Source organism: Corapipo altera, unplaced genomic scaffold (genome assembly GCF_003945725.1).
Source record: "Corapipo altera isolate COAL_440 unplaced genomic scaffold, ASM394572v1 61411, whole genome shotgun sequence".
In the NCBI taxonomy this organism is placed as follows: Eukaryota; Metazoa; Chordata; class Aves; order Passeriformes; family Pipridae; genus Corapipo; species Corapipo altera.
This window is the reverse complement of record NW_020884875.1, coordinates 8,611,386-8,623,089: the sequence shown is the minus strand read 5'-3', so window position 1 is coordinate 8,623,089 and position 11,704 is coordinate 8,611,386. Positions and strand designations below refer to the sequence as shown.

General features: G+C 37.8%; 1 protein-coding gene across 2 annotated transcripts in view; it reads right to left on the bottom strand.

Moving 5' to 3' along the window:
• The window catches only part of RGS7BP (regulator of G protein signaling 7 binding protein), a 37,780-nt gene that overhangs the window by 12,107 nt on the left and 13,969 nt on the right, over positions 1-11,704 (bottom strand). For both annotated transcript variants that reach the window (XM_027635355.1, XM_027635354.1), the window contains exon 3: positions 1,560-1,690. In XM_027635355.1, the coding sequence (XP_027491156.1) occupies positions 1,560-1,690 (131 nt within the window). The remainder of the gene's footprint in view (positions 1-1,559; positions 1,691-11,704) is intronic.

The following is an 11,704-nucleotide window of genomic DNA, read 5'->3' as shown; positions in this document are numbered from 1 at the left end:
TGAGGTAGATTTCAGTTCCAAATCTACTAACTACTTCTATAAAAGTGGGCAGCTTTTTAATGACACTTATCAGTCTTCTGTTATTGTTGTGGTTTAGGAATGGTACTCCCCAATCCAGTGACCCCACTGAGAGTCTGCCAAACCACACGCTGCTCTCTCTCTCCTTCCCTTCTCTTTCCCCTCCCTGATGAGGTGGAATGGAGTTGAGAAACCAAGGTACAAAAAGTGAAGTTCACAGACTGAGATAAGACCAATTTACTGGAAACAGCAATGAGATAAGAAAATGGACGGGAACAGCAACAATACTATTAAGAAAAGTATGAAAAAGAGAGGGTGATTCACATGCAAAAATGCTCACCACCAACCCCAAGACAAGTGAAGTGAATGACTCTCTGCTCCCTGCCACGTTTTTTGAGCAGAAGCCACGCTCTCCTCCACATAAGCCTGAAAGTCCCTTTCCCCTGCCCCTGGCAGTGACATGAGGTCCTGATGCCTCCCAGCTATTGCAAAAAAATTACCTTGTCCTGGCCAAAACCCAGACAACTATAAAATAGCATTGCTGAATAAATAAACAGAGATAGTAAGGAATCAGTTTAGCACTAAAACCATGCCATACAGCTCTATCAAACATTTGACCTCAAATATTATACCCAGCAAATACCTCTAATAAAATTACTAAGCTTGCCCACTGGTCTGACTAATGACAGCTGAAACTTCAGGGACTATTCTTTTTTTAAAAAAATCAGACTTCTAAACTGCAAGGACATTAGTGATACAAGCCTGATAAGACACACTTCTGCAAGAATAATGATAAACAGAAAAAGAGCCCTTTTTTAGTAGCTGAAAACCTATATATAGGTATAGTTCATTTTATAATTTGGTGGTTGTTGTGCTTTAACATTGGCTGGCAACAAAGCCTCATAGAGCTGCTCAACTGCTCACCCCTAGTGGGACAGGGAGTCTACTGAAAAGGTAAAAGTGAGAGAACTTGTAGGTTGAGATACAGGCAGTTTAATATCTCAGAAGACTCTGCTGTGCATGCAAGCAAAACAAAATAAGAAATTAATTTGCCACTTCCTATTGGCAGGCAGGTGTTCAGCCATTCCCAGGAAAGAAGGGCTACACCATGTGTAAGGATGACTTGGGAAGACAAATGCCATCCTTTGAATGTCCTCCCATTTCTTCATCTTCCCCCCTCTTCATATGTTGAGCACAATGCCATATGATCTGGGATGTCCCTTGGGTCAGTGGGGGTCAGCTGTCCCAGCTGTGTCCCCTCCTAACACCTTGTGCACCCCCAGCCCTCTGACTGGTGGGTTTGAGTGAGGGGCAGAAAAGGCCTTGACAGCAAGCACTGTTCATCAATAGCTAAAACACCCCTGTGCTATCAACCCTGTTTCCAGCACAAATCCAAAACACAGTCCCTTGCTAGCTACTGTTGATAAAATTAACTCTACCCCAGCCAAAACAGTGCTTTGTCTTTCATGAGTACCCAGACTGCTGTAAAAGATTGTTCTTTTTTTCAAAATCAGCATCTGAATATTTGTGCAATTCAATACCTTTCCGATGAAACTGCAGTGATCCTAGCAGACATATGGACTTCAGCATTTCTGTTGTGTACATTTCTAAGCAACACTGCAACTGGATGTATAGCCTACAGATTTCAGGATGAATTTCACCATCTTCTGGGCTGCAGCAAAAGAGAATAATTTAATTAGGAAAGAGACTAGAAGGATGAAAGGGTCATCAAATCCACTTAGCTACTGATGCAAGCAACACATCAGAATCTGCTTCACAAACTATTAAGCTGTTTCTACTGAATTGTATTTACAAACAATTCTTTAGATCCATAAAGCTCTAGGCTTAACACAGCTAAAGTTAGATTGTCTTCAGTAAGATTACATGTCCTTATTGTCTCCTCTGCATATTTTCGGAAAAGGGGTAAATAAGTGACTATTTTCTCCTCTTTAAAAGCTTTAGATAAGTATTTCCTGTGAGACTGAAGCGTTCTTTCGCCATCCAGTTTCAGTTACCCTTGGTCTTGACACAGACACAGGAGACACCAGGGCCACTTTAACAGTCAAGGTTAGAAATTCTGGATCAGGCATAATCAAACTACTTTGAAGACACTCTCATCAGAAACAAGTCAGTTTTAGTCTTTTGGTTCTATATATTCTGCCTGAATTTGTTTTCCCCCCATGTTTAAATTAGTAGTTATGTGATACTGCACTGTGAGGAGAATGGGATGCACAAGACTTCTTTTTTCAGAGAAGTAGTAACAATCTTGAAAACAAAAATAGAAACCAAGAGTAATTGTACACCTCCAATTAATTGCTCAGGAAACTAAGAAAATAATTTACCCAGATCCAGGAACCAATTCTCATGCCTGGTTGTAAAATCAGACATTAAATATCAATTTTGTAGGCTGGGTATGCTACACGAGTACAAATACTCTTTATTATAAACTATTCTGTAGAACTGTTTTGGTAAGTGCTAACAAAGTGATTTAGCCAGTAATCCCTGATAATTACGTTTTCAATGCTCATTGTGAAGGTACCTTCAATAGGGCAGTAAGCAATTAAGATTGACTGGGATTTCAGAGATTTCATTTTCAGACATTCTTACTACTCATTTCCTACATACTGATGCTAAATGGCAAGACACCCCTCAAAACTGATTTTTGTAATAACTTTTCTAACTATGCTGAACCTAAAGGTACTTCTGAATACTACTGCTAAAAAATAAAAATAAAAAAAATTCAGCGCACTTACAGAATTCTAGCCTACAAACAATATAAAGGAAGCTTTCACAATAAAAAGATTGCAAACATTCTTTAAAGTGATTGCATTTCCTGTGGTTAAACTTACACTTCAGAAGACTCCCCTATATATGAAATAAAAGTAGACGTGAGGATTTCCTAAGAGGAACCAAAGGAACTTATCTGATAATTTATTTGCAGCAACACTAGATTGGGCTGATATGGTCAAATAATTTCTTAATACCAATCTAGGCCAAAGGCTTCAAGACCTACAGCAGACAATGCTTATTTACACTAGAGAAACAGGTTCTTTCTGACCTAAGAGATCATTATTTATACCTAGATCCAAGGTCCAGCCAAAATGATCAACATAATATGTATTTATAATACATTATAATATGTGGACTGTTGGAGGCTTTTACTATCCTGATTTGCCCTACCTTTTACCTCACAGATAAGATTTTTTTATACACTTTTGTATCAAACATGCTTAAATTTTCAATGAACATTACTCCCAAGTTCAGTATCACGAATTGCAGTAGACAATGATACAGCTGTTTCCCCCCTCCACCCCATTGTTTCCATCACTTACTGTTGCAGCCTTTTTCTCAATAAGCACATATACAGTAATTTCCTTTGAGCTGTCCTTACCAATACAGGGACTACAAAAAATGTAAGGAGCATAGAATCACATTTGTTTTCCATCCTCAAGATCCAGGTCCAAAATTTTGGTCATCAAACTTATTGCTTACTTCATTTGTAATACCTAAGTCCTGGAGCCTCTCAAGTATATACACAAGCACATTCAGTTTCTGTCTGAGTTTCCTAGATACCCAAACCTTTTTTCTGAGAGCAGGGTTTCTTCTCTCCTGAAGCCATTGATTTGCCTATTCCACCTGAAGGTGATTCCTCCATGTTCTTGTGCAAAGTGGAGCCTACAAAAAATTATAGCCACCTTGGATGGTTATGATGACCTTTTTCTCCTCAGTGATGAGTACTCTTTCTGAAAGGGAGATAAAGTTCTACTCCACTATCTCATGCAAGTCACACTGAATCTGTCTAGTTCTTGTGAGAGCTAGTATTATTTAACCACAAGTCTATCACTAAGAGGAGTAATCACTACATTGATAATTTCCTTGTAGCAGATTTAGATAAAATTGGATTATGGCTGTCCTATTTTTCACTGCACTATGTAAAATGTTAGAAATACTCAGATCTTTTAGAAGTCATGTAAACATTGCAACGTTCCTTTCTAGTTGACATTGGCAAAAAGATTTCAGGATCTGCATGCCTCATATAGCTATCAAACTTCTATGAAGCAAAAATGGCGAAACCCTTTAAAACTTTTTTACTCTTAGTGACAGAATTTTTAATTGTGCAGACTAAGGCAGCAGCAATTAAATATAAGATGATCATAAGCCAATTCAAATTTTTCAGCGGCTTCCTATTTACAAATGAGCTGGAAGAGTATTCAAGAGCACAATAATACATATTTTTTTGCTCTTGTAAATCTAATGTCTTTTTCTTGCAAAGTACATTTATGAATAGAGTGAAGTAAGACATAGACACATTGATGATATATGCATGTTCTGACCCATTCTTGTTTTCTCAAGAATATGGAGCATCTGTAATTGGACTGCAGGAAAAATGTTTCTCTAAATTGCAAATCCAGAGTAACGGCAGTGACATCCATGAAAAATATTTTTAATTATGAAAACTTTACACAAAGATAATTATTTCCAGGCCAGTACCCTCACTGATTGTCTCAAACTATTTAATTAGTATCTAATTACAATAATGACCACAAGAATTCCTTTAGCTTGCAACCAAACAATTTTCTCCTATGCATGTATATAGGCCTCATTTTCATGCTGATGTGAATGCACATAAAGATTTCTTCCACAGTCCCTGAATTCCGTGTACAGGGCTTAAAATTTCTCTTTAAAGTGCTATAAATTTCAATTCTCCATATTTCTAATTCTGCATGTTCAATGTCATGTCATGAGAAATGCTGAATGGGGGACTGGTACAGACATAACTTTCAGAATGCTGGTTATGGTATGTTTATTATTAACTAATACTAATTAGCTATATATCGAATTAATATTTATTTACAAGTGCTCGCTTCGGCAGCACATATACTAAAAAAATTTATTTACAAAGAAAAGTTCAAGCAAACTGATAATATCACCCCTCTCATCCCCCACAGTCAGCTGCTTCAGTTAGTCTGGCTGATTTCTTTATGAAGACCAGTAAAGATATTCAAGAGTAATCCCATATAACACAATCTTATACAGTACTGTGCTACATTGTGTTCTCAACAGAGCTGTTTAATAGCTTATGTGCAGGTGGGCATATGATAGCTAGCACAGCACTGACCACCTGCACCTGAGACAAAGACTAGCACCTCACCATCGGCTTCCAAGGACAGCTGCCACAGGACTGTGAACACGAATTGTGTTCACTTCCCACATCCATTGTGGAACAGAAGTTTTCTTGTTTTTTCCTATCCACTCAGGTAAAATGAAGAGTTACTGGTAATCTTCAAAGGATTTGGATACACAGGTTGTGGCTTCTTGGAAATACTTCATCTGACAGGGAAGTGCTGCTGCCTTTCCTAAGAATGCAGAGAATGGCCCATGTAGGAAGGGACCAAAGACAGAATTTATGGAATTTCATGGCTCTGAGAAAGCCTCCTCACTTGCAAGTGAAGCAGCAAGGCACATGTCTGCATACATAAGAAGGGTGAACGGTGAGATGGGTGCACGTGTTATGCAAACGTTTTGCATGCAGGCTTAAGTCTGTAGGTCCATGCAAGCTGCCACATTGCTTAACAACTGTCAGGTGTAACTCCTGCCTGATCTTCATGAGAGTACAGTAGGCTTTGATTTTCACACTGAACTAAGAGAACACGTTCCTTCCCACAAAGATCTTTTTTGTTTTTAAGACTTGAAAACTGTATTCAAGACAGATAGATAGGTAGCTTATTACTACCAAAAATGACGTGTCCCATCACAAGGTCTGTAGGATTACTTATTTGACTTAGAAACACTTGCTGATATCTGGGTAAAACAAGCAGATAATTTGGCTCTGATTTTCCTTTTTGCTCTCTCTGCTAAATTATGTTGATAATTGTACATAAAACACTTTCAAATATCCTGTCTCTTCCTTACTAGGAATTTCTGTAGTTGTCACATGAGTACCATACCCACCAGGGTGCCATAAAAGGCAGAAGTCCTTATTGAAAGATGTGAACACTACTCAGTTCATGAGAAATTCATACTGCTGTGTGAGCCCTACTTCTATAGATTGAGAGCTCTGATATCTACAGGTATTAAAGTAGTTACAAAAGTGAAAATGCTGTTTTGTTCCTTTATATAACAGTAGCTTACGTTTACCACACTGCTATTAAAAGTATAATTTTTTGTAAAAATAAATAAATCTATAACATTACATTCTCACATTTTGAGCATTAGTAAAATAGATGGCTTTCTTTCTGTAAAATCCTACATTTAAAAATTGGGTCATGTTGGTCAAATGACTATGTTTACAAAGCACTGACAAGAAGTGGAATTTCTTTTTTATTTTCCTAAGCAGATATTTAAAATAAAACCTATAGGGGGAGCTCTTACACCAACCATATAGTACCCAATATCGTTAAAAGAGTTGAATGCAGTTATTTTGATAATTATTTTAAAATACAAGAATAAAAAGAATAAAAATGATTAAAATGCTCCTTCCTAAATGTAAAGGTAAAGAGTGAATATTTTTTCCCCCAAAATACTTGACACATGATTTTATTGTACTGCCAAAATGTTGGTTACAATTAAGAAAATACTTTCAGATTTTTCTGAATTTCCACAGGTGTCCAGCATTCACAGTTCCATTAAAATGTGTGAAACTTAAGACAATAAAACTGAAAAAACAATTACAGTCTCATTCTGAATTTAACTTCATAATTTTAGTCATACATTTACAACAGAGCAGTATTTTACTTTTACTATCAACAACATGAAAAATATATATATTGACGATCTCTGGTTAAAAGAGTAGTGATGTTACATGAAGGGTTTGATACATCTTTTTGTAAAAGCATTGTTTAGACAAATTCTATGCTTAACTCTAAGGAAAAGTATTAATAGTTCTAAAATACGATGAGCTGAAAGAACTATCTCAACATATAATGAAGAGTGTTTGTCTTCAAAAGCCAAAGGAAAATTAATTCATCAAATTCTGCCTTATGCTCCATATATGTATCTCCCATGAAAAAGAATGCAAGTTGCCTTGATGAGCTGTGGGAAATCACTGTCCACAAATATAACCCTCTAGATTGTATTTTAATTTAGTATCACAAATACTTGTAGTTTAGAAACACACAGCAGCTAAAAAGATGATCTGGGAACAAGACCTACCTCAGACATATGGAGCTTCTGTTGCAATGAAAAATGTGACAAATACTGCAGAGAAGATACACTTAACTGAGCACAAGGGACGCCTCTGATTATGGCTCAGGTGCAACAACCTACTAAACCTGCCTCTGCTTTTGTATCCTACATCGATTGTTTATTTCTTTATCACGTAACTATGCAGCTTTGATGGCAACAGAAGACTGGCTGATGCATTTTGAATATAGGCAGAAAGTCATCCAACAATATTTTCTTCAAAACAATTATTAGGAAAACATTCTTATTTACGTTCCTTCCATTTGTTGGGGTTATTTTTTTTTAAATGCACACAAACTGCTGTCAGCTTCAGTGTTGCGTTGTTTTTTTGTTCTCTACTAATGCAATACTGTCATACAACCTCTACGCCACACCCCAGTCCAGGTAGGCAAAAAGCAGGGCTTTTTTTTCTAGTAGAACCATAAATGATTGCAATGTTGTTTTTATTAAATCAGATTGTTGTTTTGAAGCAGTTACAACTGCACTCTAAACAACAAAAACGTGATCAGATCTTGTTTAGTTAGACCAGTGTAAATCTCCAATAACTCTGATACAGCTGAACGACTCAATCTGAGTATATGACAGAAAAAGCACAATAAACTCACAAGGCAGTGAGTCATATAATAGGGACACTGCAAACTCCCAGGTTGATGGTAGTTTAGATATCTCCATGCTAGAACAATTTATAGGGCCATGTATGGTCTGCAAATAACAGTCATTTTGAATATGCTGTTGTTTCCTTTTCATGGAGGGCTTCCCTTTTTCAGAAATAACCCTCAAATAAAAAATATAGCATCACATATGTTACTGAAGCTTCCCTGGGTTTTTTTCACGTTGAAGTTCTAAAATTCTTTTGGAAACTCACTATATTAAATAATTACTAACTTTACCATTAAAATGGATTAATTAATTAAAAATTAATTAATACTATGATCCTTTCACATCCCTGACTTTACCTTATCAGGCAAACAAGTATCATGCACTGTTTTTAAGAGCTGTGCATGTACTTTGCAGCATATGCACTATTTGAGCATGCTATTCAGAAAACATAGATTGTCCCTGCAGCCCGCAGAGAGGAACACACCAGAGCAGATGGATGTTCCTGAAGGAACTGCCACCTGTGGAGAGCCTATGCTGGAGCAGATTTTCCTGATCGGACTGCTGCCTGTGGATAAGCCCACACTAGAGCTGAGGAAAAGTGTGAGGATGTAGGAGAAGTAAAGCAGGTCAGTTATGGACTGACTGTACCTCCCCATTCCCATCACTCCTGCAGCGCTAGGGCGGTGGCGGTAGGTAGAGGAGCCTGGAATGAAGTCAAGCTTGGGAAACAGGGCAGAAAAGATGCCAGCTTAATGTTTGTCTTTTTGCTTCCCATTGCCTACATTAGTAATTATTTTTATTTTAATTGTCAATAAATTAGGTTAATCTTTCCCAAGTCAAGCCTGCTCTACCCACAACAACAGCTGTAAGCAAGGTCTCTTGTCTTTATTGCCACCCAGTCTTTCTCATTCCTGTTCTTCCTGTTTTCTCCCCATGTCCTGCTGAGGAGTGACTGAGCAAGCAATTGGGTGGGAGTTTGGCTATTGCCTAAGACTAAACCACCACCCTAACTAAGCTTAAAATCCCCAACACGGGTACTTTTAAGCACTCAGAATTCCAAATGAAATTGCACACGTGTCTTCAATTCTGCTTTTATAATAAGATTTAAAAAAAAATAAAAAATGCAGCACTTGACCACTATGTCTTTGCAGAAACTTAACTCTAAGCCCATTTTTCATCGTTCTTTCATTTAGCTGTCTGTCCCTTGCCTTTACTCTAGAAAAATCTGAAAGACTTCTGCACTAGCCAACCATAAGCTGAACAGGGCTTTTCTCTCTGCATATTATCAGATTCCCTGTTAAGAAGGTGGTGTCTGGTTAGATGAAAGAAATCTTTGGGCAAGCTCTCCAATCAGCGTTGCTTAGCTCTAGTCTCAGCTGAACAAAAAATCTCACAGCCTCAAATTATATGATGCCAAATAACAGATAAACCCAAACCATGACACAGGCCTTCCAGAAACAATCTGTGATAAGCAAGAAGGAAGCAGTCAGATTAGCTGTATATGCAGTAATTCCTAAATTTATCAAAAAATTCCTATTCAGTACCCTGCCTTGTCATCATCCAAGTTGTTCTCAAATGAATTTCACTGAAAAAAACTAATGACAGCACAGATGAGTTTGTGTGATCCAACAGGCTCAAGCCCAGCCTCTTTTAACTTGACTGCAGGCAGCTGAAAGTCATGCTGCCTGTCGATTTCCTCTTTGACTTTTGCTAAGCTTCTATGTTCTTTAGAATGTCCCTTAATCAGTTATTATTCATTAATAACTAATCTACAAACTCTGTCTTTCAGAAGTCCACAAAATATAGATGGTAGGGATTCACAAGTCTACAAAACAAAAATGGTAGGGATTCACACCTACACTCCTGTGCAGCTTCTTTGGTTAACAGTTGTACAGAGATTTTATGAAAATCAAGCCAAGTACCCGATGTTGGGGTCGTTTATGAAATTGGTTCTGATCTGTGTAGACAAATAGGGTCAAACTTTCCAAAAAGGCCTGGAAAAGAGTTAAATGCTTCAGCTATTTGATGCTGTAGGATCTAGGTCAGAACAAACTAGTAACATACTGAATTCAGGAGGAACTCTGCTGCAGGCAAGTGATGCCATCTGCTGTTGACCATTCATAGGACACTAAAACAGATGTTTCCTTAGATTTAAGACACTTTTTTCCATTTTTCTTCTGTCTCTAGTACCTTTTTAGAATATAAATTTCAACATAGTTTTTCCAAAAGGCATTCCATAAAGCATTTGTGTGATCTAGGTAACTGTTATCTGTTTGTAACTTAGATTTCTGATTTTCCATATATCAGAATGAGAAAACCAGAGAAAAGATCACAGAATCATAGTATCGATCTGTTTGGAAAAGACCTCTGAGATCATCAAGTCCAACACTGCTGTGCTTACTAAACTATGGCACTAAGTGCCACATCCAGTCTCATCTTAAAAACCTCCAGGGACGGTGAATCCACTACCTCCCTGGGCAGTGCATTCCGATGTCTGATTATCCTCTCTGTAAAAAATTTCTTCCTAATATCCAGCCTAAACTTCCCCTGGCAGAACTCAAGACCATGCCCTCTTGTCCTACTGCTGATTGCCTGGGAGAAGAGGCCAAGGTCCACCCAGCTACGACCTCCTTTCAGGTAGCTGTAGAGAGTGACGAGGCCTCCTCTGAGCCTCCTCTTCTCCAGGCTAAACAATCCCAGCTCCCTCAGCCTATCCTCACAGGACTTGTGCTTGAGTCCCTTCATCAGCCTTGACCTGCTCCAACACCTCAATATCCTTCCTGAACTGAGGGGCCCAGAACTGGACACAGTACTGCAGGTGTGGCCTCACCAATGCTGAGTACAGGGAAAGAATCACCTTCCTGGTGCTGCTGGCCACACTGTTCCTGATACAGGCCAGGATGCCATTGGCCTTCTTGGCCATCTGGGCACATTGCTGTTAGAATGAGTAGTAGTAAGGAATAATGTATTTGCTTTTCCTCAAAAATATAACATACCACATTGGTATAGAGACTATTTAAACTAAAGGGAAAATATTCTGTAAGTTTTACTGTGATTTGGGTATGAGATTTACTGCATTAACAATTGCTGGAAAGTCTATACATTTTCATAATCCTTTTTTTTTTCCGTTAGTCAAACAGTATAACTACTGTAATTCTAAAGTGGAAGGAAAACAATCCACCAAGCAGACCATTACTAAGTTGCTCAGAATAAGAGTTTGGGATTCTGGATGTATCAAATGCTTCTAGGAGTGCTTTGAATATGGCAGAGTATTTTTTATCTTTTTAAAAACCCCAAATATCCAAATATCTCCATATAAAAGTATTTCAAGTGAAAAAGAAATTGTGGTATAGAGTCAGTAGAAGTATCTCACACAGCTCCACCAGACACTTCACAGATCAAATCTGTATGAGTAGTGAAGTTAAAAATCACAGCTGCAAGACTGAGAAAACAAGAATGTGTCAAAAAAAAAAAAAAAAAGAAAGAAGAAAAAACCAGATTAGCTTCCTGAATTGAAATTCATATATGGAGAAAGAAATTTTTAAAACCATCTGTTGATAAAATGTGTTCAGGAAGCAGTATTCTGGCATAAAGAACTTTGCATTTTTTTCACTTTAGATTTTTTAATCCTGCTTTACTCTCCATTTGACTTTGTGAACTGGTATTGTTTTTGGTTTTTTCCCCTTTGAAATGCCTTTTTTCTGCGTGGGAAACAAGGATTCCTCCACAAAGTCTTCCTTGGGCATCTAGTATCCTGTATGAGCAGCTGCACAGACATACAACTCATTTCCAAGTCTTGAATGATGTAAAATGAATAGCAAGGCTGTACACATATGACATCTTGGGTAAGTCTGCAACTAAATTAAATGTCCAGACTTTGGAATGTCCACCCTCTGGGGCACTG